The sequence below is a fragment of the Lepisosteus platostomus genome, chromosome 4 (assembly GCF_059453375.1).
Source record: "Lepisosteus platostomus isolate fLepPlt1 chromosome 4, fLepPlt1.hap1, whole genome shotgun sequence".
Lineage (NCBI taxonomy): Eukaryota > Metazoa > Chordata > Actinopteri > Semionotiformes > Lepisosteidae > Lepisosteus > Lepisosteus platostomus.
The window spans coordinates 18,352,546-18,375,053 of NC_142614.1; the positions used below are offsets into that span (position 1 = coordinate 18,352,546).

Genomic DNA, 22,508 nt, shown 5'->3' on the forward strand with positions numbered 1-22,508 from the left:
ACAACAACAATAATAATCCATTAGTATGTTACAGTATATTTGAGATGACCGGGGCACTTACTGTCAGCAGTGTGAACATGGTTTGTCCAACATTGAAACCATGGCGCCAGTTGTGGTAGGTGATCTTTCTGTACCCTTTACTGACGGAATACATGAATCGCACCAAGACCTAGAGCACAGATTGAACAAAGAGCTAGATTTTGAGGGATAAATCTTAAAATTAATTGTATATTGAATAAATTTATGACATTTAACAGTATAGAAACAAAAGTTCTGCTGTATTTAAAAATATGAAGTACTCAATAAGCAGGTTTATACAGTATTTTACAATCTTAAATGCTTCTACAAATACACAAAAGGGACAAACAGACCTTTAACTCTGCATTCCTTTGGAGTGCTCAACAGTTCCTAAGTATTTCCATCCAACAAATGCTTCATAAGGCTTTAGAGGATGAAAATGTGCAGCAGCAGGCAATTACTGTAACTTAAATATGACTTACCTCCTGTGGAATCTGAAATTTTTTCACCACCCCAACCTCATAGTACATCTTGATGCCACATTTCACAAGCTCTAGTTCTGTGCAGTCAAAATCTGAGAACCGGAACTCGTAGATTTCAAATTTCCTTGGGTCTGGGAGCTCTTTTTTCTGTAGACACACAGAATTAGCATTGAGACAGACACCGTGCTCACTGTGAGTTATCAAACAGTTCTTCAAAGAACTGATAAAGAAAAACTACCTGAGTCACCGATTTGCAATCACCTGGGTACAAACAATGGATTTCTTTTTTTGTTTGACATTCTTACATGTCTGTTTTCTATAATTTTCTATAATGAGTCCTTACAGCTAATTCCCCTTTCCTGCTTCACTTTGGAGAGATTAAGGAATTTACATTCTAACAGATATTTTTTAATGAGGAAGGTCTTCATTCTTGTCCCTGCAACCTCAGTATGAACTAACATGCTGTTCTTTTTTAATGTGTATCTGGGTTAGTCATGGTGTGCCTACAATCTCCCTTGTGGAACAATGTTGTCTAAACAGTGCATAATCAACATGATTTCAGAGGAGAAACAAAAGAAATTCTCTGCTGTTGGCTTCATAAAATCTTTAGCAAGTGTTACTTTTTTTACAGGGGATTGAATGTTACAGATTATATTTCTTCGGACAAAATTAGTTTAAATTTATCTTCCTTAAGTCCTAACCTAAGAATGATTCACCCAAAATTCACAGATTTGTAGTTTTCAACATTATATTCCAAATATATTTGGAAGATAAAATAACTGGCAAGGAAAATTAGAAGAATGAAGCACAATTTTATTGTATGAAGAAGCATCAAAAGAAAATTTAAACAGGTGGCTTTCTTTTACAGAAGTGTACTTGCTCCCTCATGCTATCATACAATCATATGAAGATAGACCTTAGTCCCTTGTGAAGCACATGAAGTGCCACAGATTACAAAAATAAATCTTTATTGGACATTGATGGTTACCATTACTGGGGGGGGGGTCTTATTTTATTCAGTTTTTTTAACAAAAACAAAAAATCAATCGCCATCAGGCACTTAATGCTTAAGGAAAACACAAATATTACTGCTATCCATTTTTTTACCATTATAATTTAACGCTTCAATGATGCACAGTTTCTCTGTGAGATAAATGTGTTTCCTCAATAACTGATGGAGTTATTAACCGATAATGTCTCTGCAATTAAAATCTTTTTAAACGACCCCTCAGATTTTTTCAGAAATAATGATTCAATTTTAATAATGGTCTTTACCAGTATGTAAGAAAGTTCTTCCTCATCACAGTCGGCAGGCTCCTTCCCATAAACTTCTCTTGTTTTCTAGAGAGACATTAGATGAGATACGTTAGCAGGTCACACCTGTTTCAATGATCTTTTTTGATACCAAACATTTCTATACATTTAGATGTCTATTTATATACAAACGTATAAAATTGAAATTAAAGTTCATTAGTTATAGATAGAAAAGTGTATCAGACAATACATTTCAACAGCATTTTCTTTGGTATATTTTATATTCATGGCAACTGTTCATTTTACACAACATATAAATACTTTTAGGGAAATACATTAATTTTGATATGTTACTTGTAGTATTTTAAATATGGTTGTCATACATGTTTAAAATATGTTTAAAAGTTTAAAAAAGTGTGCAGAATACTGGATAATGGCACATCACTTAGAAAGAATGGAAGTGATAGCAACACCACTACAACAGTATAACATCACTGATTCCACAAAACTCAAACAGTCATTTTGGCTCTTATTGAAAATGGGGGAAAAGAAAATTATCTACCAGAATATTCTGAATTTCATCGTTTCTGCACTTCACATGATACAACACCATGTCCTGGGCAATGTCCTTTCTGTTCTCTAGTTTATTCATCTTGTCGTAGGTGTCTGTGTTGAGCACAGACCAGCCCAGAAATTGTGTCAGAGACTACAAGCAAAACATAACAGAGCAAAAGTTAAACAAAACAATTAAACATTTCTCTGATTCTCTAAGGTACTCCTAAATCTTTTTTTCTTAAGGTTGTTTTGAATGTTTTCTTTTTGCTTTAGCAAAGAGCTCTCTTTTTGGTTTTGCTGAGTAAAATTACAATATACAGTAATTGAGGACTTGGATTTACCTCATGGCACCTTTTTTTCTAAAAAATGGACAGTTTCTTTAATTCATAATAATGGTTTCATGTCATGTTTCTTCACTAATTGAAGCAGATGAAGAAGAGTCGAATAAATTATTCAAACTGCAAAACTGATTAAGTTACTTTTCTCTTTCTCCGATGTTACCTGCACTAATAAACAAATGTACCTCCGTGATAGTTTCATCCTGTTCATCAAATGGTTTGCCATCTTTTCTGTTGTAGAAAGTGGCCACTCCTACAATCTCTTCTTTCTTGTTCACAATGGGCAGTGACAACACGTTCTTGATTGTCCAGCCACTTTCGTCCAGAGGTCCTGCCTACAGAGAAGGTGGTAAATAAAGTCTTACTTGCTTTTGCAGCAACCAGCTTCACAAAATTGAAAAAATTACACAGGCATCTTAACTTTTGAATGTGCTTTTCTGTTAACTGGATTTTCTGACTTCTTTTATTATTGCGATAAAAAACAGGAGAATTTGCACATACTCCTGAGCCATATATAGGTATTTATTATTATTTTTTCATATTTTTTGAATATTTAAAGCATGTACATTGTATACTGTATAATGTATATAAGCCAGGCTTAGGTCCCAATGTGTTATTAACTTTATTTATAGTTGAGTTCCTCATGTTATGGATGCTGTATTAATTTGTAACTTTGTTTTTACCTGAAACTTGAACATGTCCTCTGAGGTTGCATTCATGATGTTGCAGATCTGTTAAAGAGAAGGAACATCAAGTTGGTATATGAAGAACTGTTTTTCTTGTCCAAGTGCCCACAAAGTCGACATATAGTAGCATTGTAATAAAAGCAATAATTTTTCAGATTTGATGTAATTATAAAAAAATACAAATTTAGAGAAAGAGAACTTTAGAAGACAAAATCGAGACTATATGACTATCTTCATGAATGCAGCTAAAATGTTACAGTACAGTACAGTTACAGTAGTTTCTGTAATATGTGGTGCTCTGCAAAAAAAAAACAGAAATTCCACTACCTTTTTAGATTAACTCATCTATAAATAGGGTGTCAAAACATTCATCCCAACTGGAGCTCTTCTAAGCAGCATGTTGCTATTGTTTTTTTCATTTGGTTTGGCCATTTAGCATTGTATACAGAACAAGCAAAAATTGAAGCACTTACAAAGCCACTTTCAGCAACATAGGTTGGTAGTCCACTAACCAAAGCCCAGTGATCTGCTGGTGGATTCCTTTAAAAAAGAAATGATTCTCAAATTAATTTGCTACTAGCAACCAGCTGACCAGGTGGACTGAATAGTGTCCTCTTGTTTGTAACTTTTCTTATGTTCTGAAACATTTCTTATGTTCTTATGTTAACTGCTTCCCTTCTAATGACCTGCCATGGTACCCGCCAATGTTAATAATTAATTAGTTATATTAATATTCCGCACTGAAACTTAGTTAGACAGTTGTAAATGGATTTAATGCATTTAGACATCTTAAGTAGAATTCGTCAATCAGATTTTTAGAAATTTCTGAGATAATTCATAAGACGTTCTATTAACATCTATTAACATCAATAAAATGCAATGGATTCTGAAATTGTAAAGCTATATCTATGAAATCAATATAGAAAGTTTAAGAAACTGGAAAACTACTTATGCCTTTTCTGTACAATAAGCATAGGATGAAAACTGGAAAATATCTCTAATGATTAAATCCATACGTGATAATTTAAAACACACCTAATTATTTTTAGAGACATATTTCAGGTTCATATTTTATTGACTAATCTTCAAACACAGCAATGAATGCTGTGATCAAATTAAATGAATAAATATGGTTTACAAAAGCTAAGGTTATCTTGTGGTGATATGATACAAGTACGGGGGTATTTAATAACAATGCACTAGTCCATATTCTGTGGGCCTGTAAGTTGTAAAAACAGTCACATCAACAGCTTAGTTTTTAAATATAAAGGTTTTAAAGGTTTTTCCCCTATAAACTGTATCTTATTCTTCTATTATCCTACTAATATTGTTAACATTGCTCCACTTTTTATATATTCATGGGTGCTGTGTTGCTACCATCAAATCTAATTGTAATATATTAATAATACATAATAAGATAAATGGTATATTATTATGCATCATAAGGCCTTATAAATCAGTATATTACATTATCATTGGAAAGGCCTTCTCTTCTACTGTAATGATCTCTATTTAAAAAAAAAGAATAAATGCACCTACGGGATAACTTTAATTTCTTCTTTTCCATGCAGAATATAGTCAATGACTTTATAAAAAATGATTTCCTGTAACACATCAAGACAAGAGAAAATAAATAGTTGTGACATTAATTCCTTACCATATACCCCCCCCCCCCCAAAAAAAAAAAATGAGAGAAAATAATGTTCCAAAGTAATGGTGTGGATCTCCAGAAGAATCACTTTTTCCCCACTCAAAGCTATGATATTATATTGGTATTACAGTATATTATATTCCTGTCAGGTGGTTGCCTGAACAATAAACTGCAGTTTGTAAAATTTGTTAAGCAAATTATTATCCAGTTCAGTTATCAAACAAACACCTGAACTGCCATAAGATTTTAACAACCTTATAGATGTTGTTGGATGTGAATCTAAAAATTCTACACCATAAAATTTTCATGTTATGTAAAACAATGGCTTTATTAACACCTGATTCTTGAGAATCAGAATATTTTATTCTTAACTTAATATCCTGAATGTCTAAACCCTTACATTGAAGGGTGAAACCCAAACATCAACCATCTGTAAATTATAAATTTCCACACAGTAGAAATAGAAAATTCTGTTAAGCACAAAGCTGCAATGAGATCATACATCTGATATTTCCTGTTGTTTTTCTGGTTGAGACTTACAAACACTGTAAGTCCGAAAAATTGTAAAGTCTATCAAACGTTAATAGAGCTTAGAAAGAATGGTGAGGTACACTATGTAAATCAATAACTGAATCAAGTAAGCTATTAGATGCTCAGTGAAAGTAAAGAGAACACAGAGGTCCTGTCTCAGGGTTAATGGATTTAAAGCATTTTATGCATCAACAGCAAGTTTTTAGTCAGAGCTCTCTTGATACATAATGATAAATATATTTTATGATATATATAAATATATTTTAATGTTAGGGGTCAGAACCATCCTAAGCAATATATTTTAAAAACTGCTTTTTAAAAAAGATCAATTTTGCTATGGGCAAAGCAGCCCAGGTTTCCCTTTCAGGAGAAAAAATGAAACATTAAGGATTTGTTTTACTTCTGACTTTTTCTAATGTTCTACAAAAAAGCATTAGTTAAAATTCTTCAGGTAATTTACAGTAGCTCACAATCACATTTATTGTACATATGTTAACATTGAAAATCTGTTTCTTGTCTCTGTGTCTCCGGTCTGTTCGATTCATTGCACACCCACCCTTCCATCTGGTGTTACAGGCCCAGAGTAAGGAGGTACTTCACCCATGAGAACAGGCCACACATCAAAGAACTCCTGCGAAACCAGACATACCAGACAGTTAGTAAACTCTTATAGTTTGGTGGCATGACATGAAAACTGCTTAACACCTGACACTTCACACCTTTTCACACATAAGTGGTTGATGGAGCACTCAAGTCCGAATAAGGTAATTTTTTTTGCTGTCTATATTAATGTTATTACTAAACTGCACATGTGAAAAATCAATATACGCTGTGTAATTGTGACCACGTTTTCAGATATCACAGCTTAAAATGATAAAATAGATCAGATGGAACATGCTCCCGAAAGAAAGGAGGTCATTCAACCCATTCAGCTTGGTTGGGTTTTAAACATCTATTTTTTTATAGGACTGCTGTGTGTTATGTCCTTGGTCCAAGGTTGAGGTGCAAAATCACAGTATGTACATTCTGGGTGCTGAAAGCAGGCTTAACTGGAAAATAAGTATACTAATTTATTCTAAGTGACCCTGCCTTAGCAGATATTGTTCTGATTCTCACTGCAGCATATCCAATTGTTGGAAATTAATTGCGTTGTAGAAAGGAATTATACAGTAGTATCACTTTGGATAATTTACATTTGACATACACAAGATATATACATTATATATATACATTTTGTACAGTATGCATTTCTACCACAGTGATACAATATAAGGGGAGTATGCTTTACAGTTAAAGAATATCGAGCAGATTGAATGCTCAATAAGTACTGTTAAAAGATTGCTAAATCTTGAGATGATCCACAAGGTGTAAAAAAAAAACAAATTAAAAATAAATCAGGTATAAAGACAGATGCATGCTTATCATATCTTCCCATATATAAACATATCCAGATTTAAAAAAAACCATGAATGCTATTCATTACTCAATTATCTCAGTTATCATTATGATTTTCACTAGAAAAGAAATGTTGCTTCCACTTTGTAACAATTCAACTATTGGTGTCTTCAGGGGCCGCGTATCTTATCAATGTGTTTGTTGCTTTCATCAATGACCCTGTTTGATTTATTTTTCCTAGAGCTTATTTTTTGTTAACTACATAAGTCCAAAAAGATATTTTGGGGATGCATACCTTTTCTTTTGTCATGTCTAACAGCCCCACTGAGTATCTGTCACAGTTGAGATACGCTCGCACTGTGTACAGGGCTTTGTGAAACTGTCGCTCGATATCTGTCAGCTCCTCAAACACCTTGTTTGCAGACCACAACAGGACCTGGGAAAGTAAAACACGCTTCAATATATACTCAAAGTAAGACTGACATTAATGCCAACTCATTGCGAAGTTTAGAGTTAAACTGAAACTTTGTCTGGCAGTTAAAAGTCATCCTTGTAGTTACTTTGTCTGATATTCCATCTCCAGCTAAAATATTTAAAATATATAATATTATAACACATATATAAATAATATTAATATTATACAAATAATTAATATATCATAGAATTATATCATTATATAAATACATGATTATAAAATAATTATAATATTATAAGATATAAAATATTAAAAATAATAAATAATAATTAAAATAACTCCTTTATCACCTACGCTTCCTGAGCACTACTGCATCTATTTTTAATCTTAAGTGACTAACCAAATCATGTGACTGGATTCACTTCAGTTTACATCAATTCAGCAAATGTAAGGAATGATTTATTTTCTAATATTTACAGAAATACAGTATGACAGAAATATGTCAAACACTTTACATTTTGGCATTACTTATCTGTATATATGATTTTGATTTGCAAAAGCAAACGCCTTATGGGTATTTAATTGCAGACTCATAAAAACTGATTTGAAAAGAGATCCTTACTTGTCCTCTACGTGTTTCACAATTGTGCAGGTAGTTCAGGTGGTAGATCTTGAGGTTCAAAGACGCAAAATTTAGATACTTTAAAAAAAGCTGTAAAGAGTGGGAAAAGAAAAAGGGAAGACAGCTGTTGGTATCATTGCTATACTGTTCCACTGGCAATGAAGTGAGTTTGATCCTTCTAAAACATTAGCTTCACAAGGAAAAAGCAGGCTTTGATCTTACTGGCTATCTTGTGGAAAGAGAGATAACGCTGCAATGCATTAAGGTACCTGATCCATTTTGAGTGCCATACCAACTACAATATTTACTTCAAAAGACTAACTGAAACACTTTACTCCATAGTATTTTGTTACAGTATTTAGTTAATAGCCAAACAAATACCTCTGGATTACCCTTTCACAATATTTCCTGTTAGATTATAAAAATGTATGTCAATGTTGAGTGTTTCAAGATTGATTGCAGCACATAGAGGGATGATTTCACATACTGTATCACAATAAAAGATATGTCCTAAACCAAATGTAAAATGGCTGGTATTTAACCTAGAAATTGCTCATATAAAAAAAAGAGAAATGTTAATTAAATTCCTTCTAAAGTCCTCCCAAAAATAAATTCCAGACAGTTTCTGTTTCTGTATTTTATAAATATGTAAAGTATTGCCCCATAAAACACTGAATATTTACTGGTAAGACATTTTGATAACAAACTGAAAAGAAAATACTAGCTGTATACAGTACACTGGGTAATATTTTAGACACTGTTTCTCTTTTAACATTTTTAAGTTGAGATGAAATTAAGAGGTTTGTCCTAGAAAAAGGCAAATTATAATAAAACTTCATAATATTACAGTTATTAAGCTTGAATTTTAATTTATTTTTCAATTATTTCAATAATCAAAAATCAGCAATTGCAATTACTACTTTTTTGCAGGAGTGCACAATTTTCCCATCTAAGTTAATTGCAGTTGGCTATGACTCCTTTTAAAGAGCCTTGAAACGGACAACCTACAGTAGTTTAGCTGATGACGTACAGTAAATGTAACTGTAGCCTGGCCTTGAGGAACACTGAACACCAAATACAGGAGACCCATACTTATACTTATACACAGGAGAGGTACAGTAAAGGCACAACAGTACTATTGTAGGGCTGTGATATTTTGATATAAATGTAGATAGCATTGCATACATTGATGTTTTAACAGACCACTTAACAATTGAAAACCCAAAGATTTCACTTTGTACTCACATCCTCATCTTCCTCGGTGAAGTAAGGCCCGTCTATTTTGTTCACTGCCATTATCACTGCCACCACATCCTTGCCATTCATGATTGGGGTGGCCAGAATGTTTCTGGTTTTGTAGTCTGTGAGATCATCCACAAATGGGCTGTATTGGCTGCACTGGTTTCCAAGACCAAGGAGAGAGATGTGTTAAAATCATTTTCAGAAAAGGCCTTCCAAGACCGTTTCCATTTTAAAAGAACATTAAGTATGTACTTACTGAAAACTAAAAAGAATAAATCATCATAAAAGTATTTTCCAGGCATTGCTTTTTTTTGCAAATTATATAATTCCAGTACCTAGAAATATTCTAGAACATTTCAAAGCAGCAGAGGAGGCATCTTGCTAGTATTTCCACAGGCCTAAGAAATGTTCTCCTAAAGTATAAGTCTGTCTTTTGATCATAGTTTTGAATAATGCAGGGATACATAGGGATAATTGGGATACAATTATGCAAGGCATTTTTCATTATACTGTAGTTCTAATAAACCCAAATACATCTCTCAGTGGTCATGCTTGTGTCATTGTACAACACACTCTTGATTCAGTGATTAACTGTGTACTTATTCTGCAATAATAGCCATATATTCTGTGTTGCAAGTAATAATTGTGGTTCACATAAATTATTATTGAAGACACTAGGAACATTTACATATTTTTTGCATTTTTTCTAAATAACATTTAGTTACAACTTAATGAGAACAACAAGTTAAATTAAAACAATTCTGACTATAGGGTGTCCATTGGGCCTTATACCTTAATTATCTAAAAGGTAACTTAAGGGTGACATATTAAATTCAGAATTGTAAAATCAGAAGAGTTATTGAAATAACATACACATTTCAGACTCAATAGATTCACTATAAAGAACCCTAGTAGGACAAATTTTCAAATGACAAAAACATCAAGCCCCATTACAGACATCACTCATTCAAACAACACAGGAAAAATGAACAATAGTCAATTTCATGTTCTCCCATTAGCAGGTACTATGATATGTTTCAGGACTTTAATATTGTTTGTTCGCATTTCATTGAAACCAGCAAACACTTGTCTATAAATTTGTCTAATGCTTCTGGACATGAGTAACTTCCTTCTAGAAATATTAACAATAAATGATTTCCTTCACTTGAACTCTTCCTGTTTATACACACACCTAAACACCATATGCAGCAGGTAGGCCTGCAGCACAACAGCTGATCCACTCTGCAGTTGAAGAGCAGTGAGTCACAAACATCGCCGCATAATTTGTAAAATCAGTTACTAACAACAATGTACAAAACAGATATATCCTCCTCTCTGCTTCAACCCTTACAGATAATGTAGTGGTTATGCAGGCTCTTTGGCAAAGAAATTAAGAAACTAAGAATGTTTATGAATGATAAAAATTATTTCAGCATTATAACAACAGAAGAACTGCCAAGGAAGGAATGAAATATTACCTGGATAAAAATAGCAAATGATATTAAATGGAAATGACTGACATACCAAATACGTTTTGCACTCAGGTTTTAACCAAAGAGGAAATCAACAACAGGGATCAAAGGTATCTTACTAATTGTACTCAGGGAATTGAGACATTTTATTCAGAAATTAGTGATGCAACACTTCCAACAGGGCCTTTAGACAGGGTTAGAAGCCGAGGACTAAAAAAAGGGTGAAAAAACTAAAGCTCTCTTCTCTTACATGTACGTTAAATGAAATGATCATAAGAAGTAAACTAGATAACCACCTATATGGATCACCTACAGTACTGTATAACTAATATCCTAGAAATAGTAAGCGTGGGTTAAGAAATATAAAATCTTGCCTAACCAATATGTTAGAGTTCTTTAAACAAACAAAAACAGTAATGAAAAGGACATATGATATGGTATATCTAAATAGCCAGAAGGTATTTAATCCCCACAAATTTAGGTATAACTGAAGCAGGACTGATAATCCCATATATTATATTAGGGTCGGAGGACATGGCAGAAACAAATGAGATTATCCCAATAGGATTGTCATCATCTCCATGTATTTTTGTATCTTCTAAATGCCAAAGACACCTAATCAACATAGACATTCTATGTTATGTAGTACAAGGCAACTTAAAAATCATAGCTCATGAACACTGATAGATTATCCAAAGAAATTGTATTTTATCAGCAAAAAAGTAATTATTTTAGTCTTGCAACACATGCAGCATAGTGTTGTGGTTAAGGCTACTCGTTCTGAATTGGCATAAAACACAGTTACGATGCTGCTGTTGAAAGCTAGAAAAAGGTACTTAATTGTACTACTGTATCTGCTCCAGTGAATTCCCTGTCATCACTATAAATGAGAGTGATGTATTTTCATTCTAGGGAGGAGAATTGAGTTTTTAATGTTTTGATATTACTATACTATACTTTTAATGTATAAAGTTTGTCAAATTGAAGTGTTTTATAGTCTATAAAAAATTACATAAAACTCAACCCAGTGCATTAGATGAAGATCACACAAGACTTTTTTTTTAAATGAGAAAGATAATATTCATGTCATATTTACAGTAGTTCAATATTTAGAACATACAGTATGTAAACAAAAGGTTGCTGTCAGAAAACTACTTCTGCTCATACTGTATTTATACTGTATGCTGTATTCACCAAATTGTTGATAATTATGGGGCTTTTGCAAAAACATTCAACTAACATTTGATAAAATGTCTATTTCTTTTGTCTTCTAATTTAATTGAGCATTTGAAGTGCCTTAATGCAATTTCAAATGTAAAATACAGCACATTATGCAGTTCTTCCTATAAATCTGTTCTTTTGCACAGGTGATAATCAATTCTTCTACGCCCTTGTCACATGGTTTACATAATAGAACCCCTCGTAGCTGCTTAATCTGGAATTAATAACTGGTTAATGGATTATAGCTATAATGGGTAAAGAGTTTAAAGGTAACCCCTTTATTTTTGGCTAGATAAGTTAGAAATACTTGTCCTGTTCCTCAGTCAAACTAAATGGAAGTACTTTAGTAGATCTTAAACATTTAACCAAAGAAAAAAAGGTAATTACAGAATAAAGTACTGTAAATTCACTAGGCACACATTTAAGAATTCAGAATTATTTGCCAGGACCCTGTATTCTATACTAGAGTTAATAGGGAACATAGGCCCAACTGTGCATTGCTTAATTAAACAACTATCTAATCCAAATCCTTTCTATTTGCTGTATAACTATTGCAACACCAAAGAACATGCTCTTGTTTATGAAAAAATCCATATTCCAACACTAGGATCAATCTATGGACTGTAAGTAGGATTTTTTAAAAATGTCAAATCAATACCTACCTGTGAAACATCCTTAACATTAATAGTTTTCTTGCTTTGGGCAACGTTTCCTACCACCCCAATGTCCAGTGGGAAGACTATCTCACTGTCTGGCTGCACTAGGCAATCTTCCATGACTGCGTCCTTATTGACGTTGAAAAGCCGGGTAGCCAGCTCGGCTATACCATTCCTTTGACGGTACATAAAGAGACTACAGCGGTCCGCATGGATGAGGAAGCTGATCCTCCTGAGGGTCTTGAAGACAACTTTCTCCATGTTGATACTCTCCTGCATGTCTCGGATGAGCTCAAACAAAATTTCGCTTTCCTCCACCTGGCTGAGTTCCTTAAAAGAAGTGAAATCCACCTGCACCTGTGTTTGGCCAAGAATGGCAGAAATTGCCCCAGGCTTCAACTTTTTATCAAAGTAATGCTTGGTGAAATCCGGGTTTCCATCAAGGAATTTCTCCACGTCTTCCTGAGTGACACTCATCTTGGTTTTGGGATCTTTAACCCCAGTCCTCTGCTCTGTTGTGTATGCGGTGAAATTTCCTAAGAGGCTTTATTAAATAAATATTAAGAAGGAAAACAGGTATATAATCCACAAATTCCAAGAAAAAGAAAAAGTTACAGGACACCCAGCTGTGAATCCAGGCACCTGCAGCAGCAGGGACAAGCAATGTCCAATCCTACTGTCATCAGCAAGGTGTTTTGCTTAATAGTGTTGAAGGTGAACTCTAGGCTGGAGCGGATCTTCTCATGCAAAACTGATCAGGTGACCTGCCCCAAAGCTGACACCCAAGCCTTCAGGAATATTGCTTTTTCCTTCTCTCAGTGTGCATTGGGAATATTATTTTAGCAAAACTGTATTAAATCTGATTCCATGCACCACATCTGAACCCAAAATGGCTTTTGAAAAACCTGGGTCCACATTCTGGTTGGCTTTCACTGCCCATTCTCCCAGCTTGCCTTGGCTCACAAGCTCTTTATGTTCCTAATCAAAAACACACTCCTTATTCCTAATCCTTATTTAGCCCGGCTACTGTCTGATTATTTCAGCACCTGGAAATTCTTGTAGGGATCATGCAGGTTCATGGTTTGTTTTTAATTGAAAATAAAAATCAATCAACAATATATTTTTAAATACTTCTCAGAAAAGTTACTCTTTTTAAATGTCAGGTAGAGCAGTCTCAGATTTTTGCCCTTATCTAGATCAGAGACAGCAATGCCCATGTTTACTTCACCTAAAGTTAATTATCTGTTAAAAATGGGTTTTCAAACATTTTGATTCAGTGCAATACTTGCTCCATTTATAAGGGCTAAAATGTATATAATCATATTTACAAATGATAAATTAAAGGAAAAATAACATAAGTAATTTAATATTTTTTTCCCAAACAGTATTTGTCTGTTTCAAGGTTTTACAAATATATTCATAAAAAGGGGGCTGGAAAGTATGCGCTGGTACAAAGGGTTTCAACAATTAGTTGAACTACAGGTAGAGCAGTATATCCAGCTCAATTAGAATTAAAATTAGAAATGCTGGAAGTAACATATTAAAATGTATTCAATTTGTAGTCAAACAACCAATTGTAGTCCATTTCATCTGAGATTGTGAAATGAAATCTTAATTATGTTTTGTATGCTGTTTAATTGTTTTACAAGAGTGTCGTTAAGGTACAACACTAAAGACACTCAGTAGTTCCATGTTTCATTTTACGTTAAGATATTGATTTTTTAATGTATATATTGGCTTTTTTCTTTTTTCTGGCATGCATGCATAATGTATACATAAAACTGGATAAACACTGATGCGACTCGGAGTTTTCTATTAAGAGGTGTTCATGTATAGTAAATGGAAGCATTCCAAAGCTTTTGTATCATCACTGCAATTATATACTATAGTCTTCAGAGTGATATAAATTCAATAAAAACTGTGTATATAAAAAATTACAAATCACTTATTCAGAAACAATTCTTCCATTTTCACCAGTGGCATTTCTGAATTTCTCTGAAGTGCAATTTTGGAATTATGTAATTCTCTTCTTGGCCTCCTGGAGCACTGAAATATGGCTTTGTCTTATGTGAGGCTTGTTCATCTACTGAAGCAAAAGCTGTACAATTCCCAGAGTTCTTTTATATTGGCACACTCAGTATTGTAGCCTGCCTTTATTCATTTTTAACCCTCCCAAATGTCTTAACAGATGGGTGCTGCAATTCAGCCTAACAGACTTACATATTGAGTATCAATTGTCATTTCATTATTGTTATTGTTAACCTTTCAGTTTAACAAAGTACAAATTACATACTAAAATATCCTACTATTATACATTCTATAAATAACATATTAGAATATTTTAAATTCCATCCCATCCGTCGGATGAGATGTAAAACCGAGGTCCTGACTCTCTGTGGTTATTAAAAATCCCAGGGCATTTCTTGAAAAGAGTAGGGGTGAAACCCCGGCAACCTGGCCAAATTTCCCATTGGCCCTTTTCAGTCATGGCCTCCTAATAATCCCCATCTATGAATTGACTTAATTACTCTCCTCTCGTCCACTAATAGCTGATGTGTGGTGAGCGTTCTGGCGCACTATGGCTGCCATCGCATCATCCAGATGGGTCTGTACATTGGTGGTGGTGGAGGGGAGTCCCCATTAATTGTAAAGCGCTTTGAGTGAAGTGTCCAGAAAAGCGGTATATAAGTAAGGAATTATTATTATTATAAATGCTGATAAACTGAAAAAAAAAAAATCCGTACCAAAAAGATACTTTAAGTGAATATAATTAAGTACACAAACACTACATATAATAATAATCTTAACAACCTGCATTTACAGTATATACTGTAGCACTGTTCATCCAAAAGGATCCTATGGTGCTTTACACATAAGATATGATCCACTTAAATGTAGCACACACCTGGTTTTCATGTACCAGCCAATATAATAATAATTGCTTACACTTAAATAGTGTTTTTCTGGACAACTCAAAGCGCTTTACAGGTAATGGGGATTCCCCTACACCACCACCAATGTGCAGCATTGCCAGAACGCTCACCACACATGAGCTATTAGTGAGGAGGAGAACAGAGAAATGAAGCCAATTCATAGAGGGGGATTATTACTAGGCCATAATTGATAAGGGCCAATGGGAAATTTGGCCAGTACGCTGGGGTTATACCCCTACTCTTTTCAAGAAAAACCCTGGGATTTTTAATGACCACAGAGAGTCAGGACCTCGGTTTACGTCTCATCTGAAGGACAGCACCTTTTTTTTAGAGTATAGTGTCCCTGTCACTACACTGGGGCATTAGCACCCACACAGACCACAGGGTGAGCGCCCCCTACTGGCACCTCTAACACCTCTTCCAGCTGCAACCTTAGCTTTTACCAGGAGGTCTAAGGAAAAAGGAAAATATCTTGGCAGGTACTGTATTTCAGATCACCTGGGCTTATCTACGCTGTTAAGGTCGTCACAGGGCAATGCATACTCTAGAAGACTGAACCAATATGTGTGTCCTACGAGCTTGTGTTATGACTTTTCAGACATTTTCATAAAACGCAAGTGAAGATGGGCAGGAATACAGTCCTAAAAAATGTGAGGTGTAAGATAATACAATAATAATCCTTATATTTAGAACATACATACTTAGGGAGTTCTGAAGTCTAAAATAAGGTCCTTTAAATACCTTAGCCAAAAGGTCAGATGGATAAACCGGATTTTATTAGTCCTCATACATATACGAATGATTAAGCAATGTACTAAACTCCAATGAGACATACAGAGCTCAATTAATGATGCTCACTACTCATAATAGTGCAAAAGAGATACATTTCCTTTGATACACCCAGAGATCAGTAAGAACACCTACAGTAGATTAGCTAAGCATGGTTATGGCAATACTACATAAGAATATTTTAGACTGATTTTTGCTAAAGCTACACAATGTAAATTATTAATTGTAGTTAGTGCTTGGTTGATTTCTGCTTGTCGTCATGTGGACTGAAGTTCATTGTTGCTGCTTTAAATTTACTGATTAGTAGTACCATGTGATTGTGAGAGCCTGTGCAACTCAAAGCAGACATTTGGAGATTCAAGGTTCTCCTGTTTTTTTGCTGTTGATGATGTTTATGTGACTGAGTTGGTAACTAAACTGAAATAAACTGCCTGTGTCTTGGAACTGTTCTCATGGCTCTACTTAAAGCTAGCTTTTCTGCCCTTTATCAGTTTGTTTCAGATTTGTTGTCTGTAGAATACAGGATACATTGGTTCTCGAGGAAATTTAGAGTGGATCTCCTTAAAAGCACTTAAAAGACACTTAATAATCACATTATCTTAAGGTGTTATTACATGACTACAGTCCAACTCTTAATCTGAGAATTTCATATCCTGCCAAAGAATATGTGGGTGGGATAGACTACCTGTATGCAGCATTACATCTACAGTATGGAACTCACTGCCCCAGAAGTATTGGAGACTCTACTACTATCTGTTTAAAAACTTCACAGTAAATGAGACTGCTGAGCTGTTCACTTGGTTTGGTCAGAGTCAGGATCAGCAAATAACTGATCAATGTGACTTGTTCGAAGTGTTCTGTGGGGAACAATATATTTTATGTTTGCAAGGATTTTCATATTTATTTTACATGTTCAATTTTTCAAATCCAAAATCTTGTCTCCTGAAACCATGTCTCCCAAGGATCATGAAGTTGCAATGTCACTTATTCATAAAGCATGCAATAGACATTTTAACTTAAAGGAGACAGCTTGACTGTGACAGCTCTTTGGGTAGTGGTAATAGAAGTAGGAGGGGTGGTTATTTGATGATGAATTAAGTGTATTTATGTACACTAGGTGGCAGTATTCCCAAAGCAAAGACCAAATCAATGACAGCCAAAATGTGAATTGAGAGTGGAAACACAGCTTGCGTGGGTCCTGGAACTTGTTACCTCTTTTACTTTTCCAAGGGAAGAGGAGGGATTGACATCTTCTTGTTCTGCCACCAGGTCCCCATCAAAGCTGGGGCCAGGTGCAGTTACATCCATCACTTCCCTTGATGAAGCATCAGATGTTGAGTAGCACTGTTCTAAATATTAGGGCATAGCAATCATGTAGATAGAGATGCACTGCATTAACTTTTATTTTAGATAAAGTACCTTTAGAGTACAGTAACTGCTGTACGTTTGGAGTTTAGGTGGTTTAGCAGACATAAAGACATGAATTAAGTTGTATGTTAAGACTGAATTTGATACACTGTTCAAAGTAATGTTTACTGCATATCTTCTTCTAAAACTGAGATGTATGACCCATTTTCTGACAAGGATAGACTGTCAAATATTTCAAGCACCATTATAACACCCATACTTCCATTTTCTAATCACCCATCCTTCCATTTTCTAATTGCTTTATCCAATTGAATGTCACAAGGGAGCCAGAGCCTATCCTGGCAATAAATGGGTACAAGGCAGGCTACACCCTGGATGATATGCCAGTCCATCACAGGGAGCACACAGACAAACCTACACTATAAGAGGAAACCAGAGCATTTCAGAATTACCCTAATTGTAACATTAGTTCCTGTGTGTTAAGAAGAAGGTTGTGTTCAGTTTGTTAGGGATTCCCTAAATTTCAAAGGTACTGCAGAGCTTTCTATTCTAGAGATGAATCTGCTTCTAAGAAAGGTATATTTCACACTGGAAGGAAGAATATTGAACCAATTATAAAATTAGGAGATACAGCCTTTTACTCTGAAAATAAAAGAGTGATACCCTCTAACACCCTGTTATAAACCATTATTCTACTGGGGCCTTCATTCATTTAACAGTTAAGCAGCTTCAATAGTACCTCAGCTCTCTGGCATGTTATTGGCAAGGCACACCAGCTACTGGTGTATTCATCTACCAGCAACAATACTCTGGAGGGAGGGATAGCCAAAGAGTAAAAGACTTAAATTGTATTGTGTGGGATGGTGTCTAAGTTTAAGTAGTTGCTTGAAACTTGCTCATCTGAAGGAGCCAATAAAAGCAGAAGGAACAAAGGCACATCAGGGTTTACTAGACACCACAGGGATTTTACATGGACACCAGGAAACTGAACCCTGCACCCATAAAATATGTCTGCCATTGAATGTAGGAAAAATACCTTAATTATGGCAGTGAAGTTCTATGGACAAAAAGCAAAATGAATATGCTATTCCCTTCAAGAAAAAAATAGTATTTTCTTTTCAAACTATATGTGTGTACAGTTCTTTTGAACCAATTAAGTCTACAGTATGTGAATTGAAAATACTGCCATATCAAACATACCAAGGGAAAAAAAAAGTAAAAAAAAAAGCATACAGGAATATTCTCACAATGTGCAGTGCCTTGTAATATAATGAGAATGTCAAGGGACTGACAAAATGAGCATTACAATGTAAAGGCAATATAACATGGTACAAATACAGTCCTTACATAAACACACCGACATGGGAAAGTGCTAAAATAATCAGAACTACTTCAGGCTTTTAAAACGTTAATGTAAAATATTTTATTTTATGCTGTTTTACAAAGCTTGAAAGGTTTTGCTGCTTTTAGAAGATTTTGTCCTCACTGCTAATAGTCAAAGTATAAATGATACAGTCAGAAAGACACTAATACTTCGGGTGATTGGAATCACCTAATATTTTAACCTATTTCAAAATGACCATTTAGAATTCTCTATTGCCAATTGACACCCCCACTGCAAATACCCTTGTGACAGTGTGGGAGGATAAAGACTATGAGTGTTTTTGCATGAAACTGGTATCGCTTTTCACTCTGCTGTCCGTGCACTACCTGACAAGTAAGAAAGCACTGAACGATGGAGTGATGAGCATCTTACGTACTGTATACGATAGTGTAATTAGAAAGTCACAGGGGAGATTATGGTGTAACAGGACAAAGATAACCTGTTTTATCTAAATCCATTTAATCCTGCTGATGCTCCGCCAATTCTATGGTACCACTGGAGGAATCCCAATCAAAGTTCAGTCTGTATTGCAGACAACTGCCTGACTGGTTGATGCATCTTAATAAGGTATTCATGCTCTGCTATAATTTTACTTTACAATTTAAACTAACAATTAAACGAAAAACTCTTCAAACAGAAGAATGACAAACATTACAATTTTATAGAGTTTGTGAAACTTAAAATGTATTCATCAATGAACCTAGTATTGGTGACAAGAAATGCTGCTGAATTGATCTAAGTAATGCAATATCATACAATAAAAGCATGATGGAGGCCAGGATATTTTTAAGTTACAATCCTGTCTCAATAGGACCTTGATACAGTAGCACAACCGTGCTATTCCAATATTGAGATATGCAAATAACTTCAAAAATCAGAATTTGTGAACCTGGTACAGCTGTGGCATAACAAAGAATATTATATATACAAACCTCAGCTAGCTAAGAATATTATAGAGAATAAAATCAATCCAGGTAAATCAAGGTTCTTTTCCTTCTATACTGTAGGTTTCACATGACAGCTGTTTGCCTGACTTCACTTAACTAACCACAATGTGCACAAGCCAGACATGAATCACACTGGCTGATGCTCATAGGGTGAACTTAAGTGACACCTGGAGTTGAAAAGACCTCAGCCAGCAGATCTGACCTTTAATAATCAAATCCTCAAGAAATCTCCACTCAGAATAGAAACTATCTGCATGCGAATCACACCCTGAACACATATACTGTTTACAGTACGGAAAGCATACTGCCATTTCAGGTTTTTGCTAATTTTATTTAAGGTGCCTTTGTAAAAAGTACTGTATTCATTTCCTAGACTTTGTTATTTCACATTTATTTTACTGGATAATTAAAGCAATGCAACAATGAGGATCACACTACACCTAATTAAATCACTATGATTAGTCTGAAGAAAAAAAATAGTTCTATTTCTGTTTTTTCAAAAAAAGATAACTTATATGAAAAAAATGAAAAAGATAATTGAACAAGCCACTCTATTTTATGAAATAAATATTTTTAAAAGATATGATCAAGACTGGCAATTAAGTAGATCTGCTTTAAGGTGAGATGGCCATTCAAAGACACTGAAGAATATTAATTTATCAGTATTATTAATTATTAATATTAGGTAGTTTTATAAAGAGGTTTTGTAGAGTGAATCAAAGTTTTCAATACCTTACTTATCTACAATATAAAAAAAATATTTTTTCTGATTATGCCTTAAGGCATGGATTCCCAGAACTGGTTCTGGAACCCCTCACAGTTACATAACTGAACTTATATTTATACAGTATATGACCTCATAACAGGATAAAGGTGAACTTTTTAATTACCTTAAACATATTAGAGGCTAACTTTTAACCATTATGTTTAATAAATCATGTACTATCTCAGATGTCTCAACTTGAAAAAACTTGAAAAGGTTAGAATAAAGCAATTTATCTTTATTAAGACTATAATTAAGTAAAATGTCTGGCTAGAATAAAAAACAGTGTGTTCCCCAGTACAAGAGCTGGTAATCTCTACCTTAAGGCAAAGCAAACAAGATTATATTGTCCCATTCAGCACTTGTGACATTTAAAGCAATGCCTGAAACACTTTTAAAATTGTTATTTTTCCACTAAATGTTTTAAATGAATAAGGTAACGGCTATGATTTCGATGCCAGAGAGGATGAACAGAGATTGAGAAAAATTTGTTTCATTGCTCTGTTCAAAGAAATCTTCATTTCAACCAATTCATTTTATTAATTAACACTTAGATCACATTTTCTAGCAAACAGAAAAATTACATTACAGATCCAATCCTTAACCACACACCACAATGAACTGCATTTTTCACTGGGAATAAATACCCAGATTCTCTACTGAGAACAAGAAGGAGGAAAAACTAACCAACTGAAGTGGTTGTTTTTCTTCAAAGCAGATGCTTTTAATATGCCAATGAAAAAAACACAAAAAAGAGGGTACTGTAAATGCTAATAGTCACATGCATCTAGGTTTTTTTTTTCTTCTGAAAAGCTGTTTGCTGCAGGTGACAGATTTGAGCAAGAACTGTATTAGGTCACACGTGATTCAGTCAGCTTGTGGTGGTCACACTGTCATTACTGCTGAAAAAATGGGACATGTCAGGACTGAGTCTTAACAGTAATGCAGTGCACCAGAAATGCTGTCTTATATATCCTAATCATTAGTCTTAGCCTCACCTGTTATTTGCCTGGAGTGATGCAGGAATGAATATTAGAGAATGACTGAAAACTGTGTTGAGGTCATGACTTTGTCACCTCATGTTCCACATGGAAAAGTGTGCTCAGACATCTGAGTATATTATGGGATTTCCTCTTTCAGATCCATGTTGCGCATTTAAAAAGACAGATCACATTTGTCCCAATTGGTGTTTCATGTTATAACTATAAGTCCAGGTGCTCAATTTATTCTTTAACGGCACTGTATTTTTATTGAATTAAAAATATGTAACAATTCATGGAATGTTTCTTTCCATCATAATTGTATTCACTTAATGTTTTTTTTATATTCCTTAAAGTAGTCTAAATGGCACACACCAAAAAATATATTTCTGTCTTCAAATAGTAATAAAAGTGGCAGTGGTCTTTTTTCTCTTTTTTCTGATAAATGTATTTTCATTGTTTTATTAAATGTATTTCTCAAGTAAATGTTTCTCAAGTAAATGAAGCAAGAACATTGTATTGCATGGAATGGCAATTGTCAAATATTTAATAATTTTTAAATGTATATATTATACTGTTAGAATAGTTTATATCTGTTTACATATAACTGAAGACATCTCCACATCTGAAAAGCTTTTTCTTTTGACTTTTTAATGTGTTATTAATCCTTGCTTGTTACTTTACAGCTCAAACTATTGGACCCCCTATTCTGAGCTCTGTATACTGTATACTGTATCTAGCCAGATTCTATATCATTGCAAATATAGATGCAAATTAAAGAGGACGAAAAAATCTTTTACATTTCA

The 22,508-nt window shown here is 34.2% G+C and overlaps 1 protein-coding gene across 2 annotated transcripts in view; it reads right to left on the minus strand.

Annotated features, from left to right (window-relative positions):
- The window catches only part of pde6b (phosphodiesterase 6B, cGMP-specific, rod, beta), a 35,262-nt gene that overhangs the window by 10,821 nt on the left and 1,933 nt on the right, over positions 1 to 22,508 (minus strand). The window contains exons 1-13 of one of the 2 annotated variants that reach the window (XM_088628835.1): positions 12,545 to 13,461; positions 9,193 to 9,345; positions 7,948 to 8,037; positions 7,206 to 7,346; positions 6,072 to 6,146; positions 4,873 to 4,937; positions 3,807 to 3,873; positions 3,331 to 3,378; positions 2,833 to 2,982; positions 2,317 to 2,460; positions 1,776 to 1,841; positions 501 to 647; positions 62 to 169 (exon numbers count right to left, since the gene is read on the minus strand). In XM_088628835.1, coding sequence (XP_088484961.1) covers positions 62 to 169; positions 501 to 647; positions 1,776 to 1,841; positions 2,317 to 2,460; positions 2,833 to 2,982; positions 3,331 to 3,378; positions 3,807 to 3,873; positions 4,873 to 4,937; positions 6,072 to 6,146; positions 7,206 to 7,346; positions 7,948 to 8,037; positions 9,193 to 9,345; positions 12,545 to 13,015 — 1,725 coding nt within the window. In that variant the 5' untranslated portion in view covers positions 13,016 to 13,461. Of the gene's footprint in view, positions 1 to 61; positions 170 to 500; positions 648 to 1,775; positions 1,842 to 2,316; positions 2,461 to 2,832; positions 2,983 to 3,330; positions 3,379 to 3,806; positions 3,874 to 4,872; positions 4,938 to 6,071; positions 6,147 to 7,205; positions 7,347 to 7,947; positions 8,038 to 9,192; positions 9,346 to 12,544; positions 13,462 to 22,508 lie in introns of those variants that run through there. The other variant, XM_088628837.1, reaches the window with a different exon arrangement.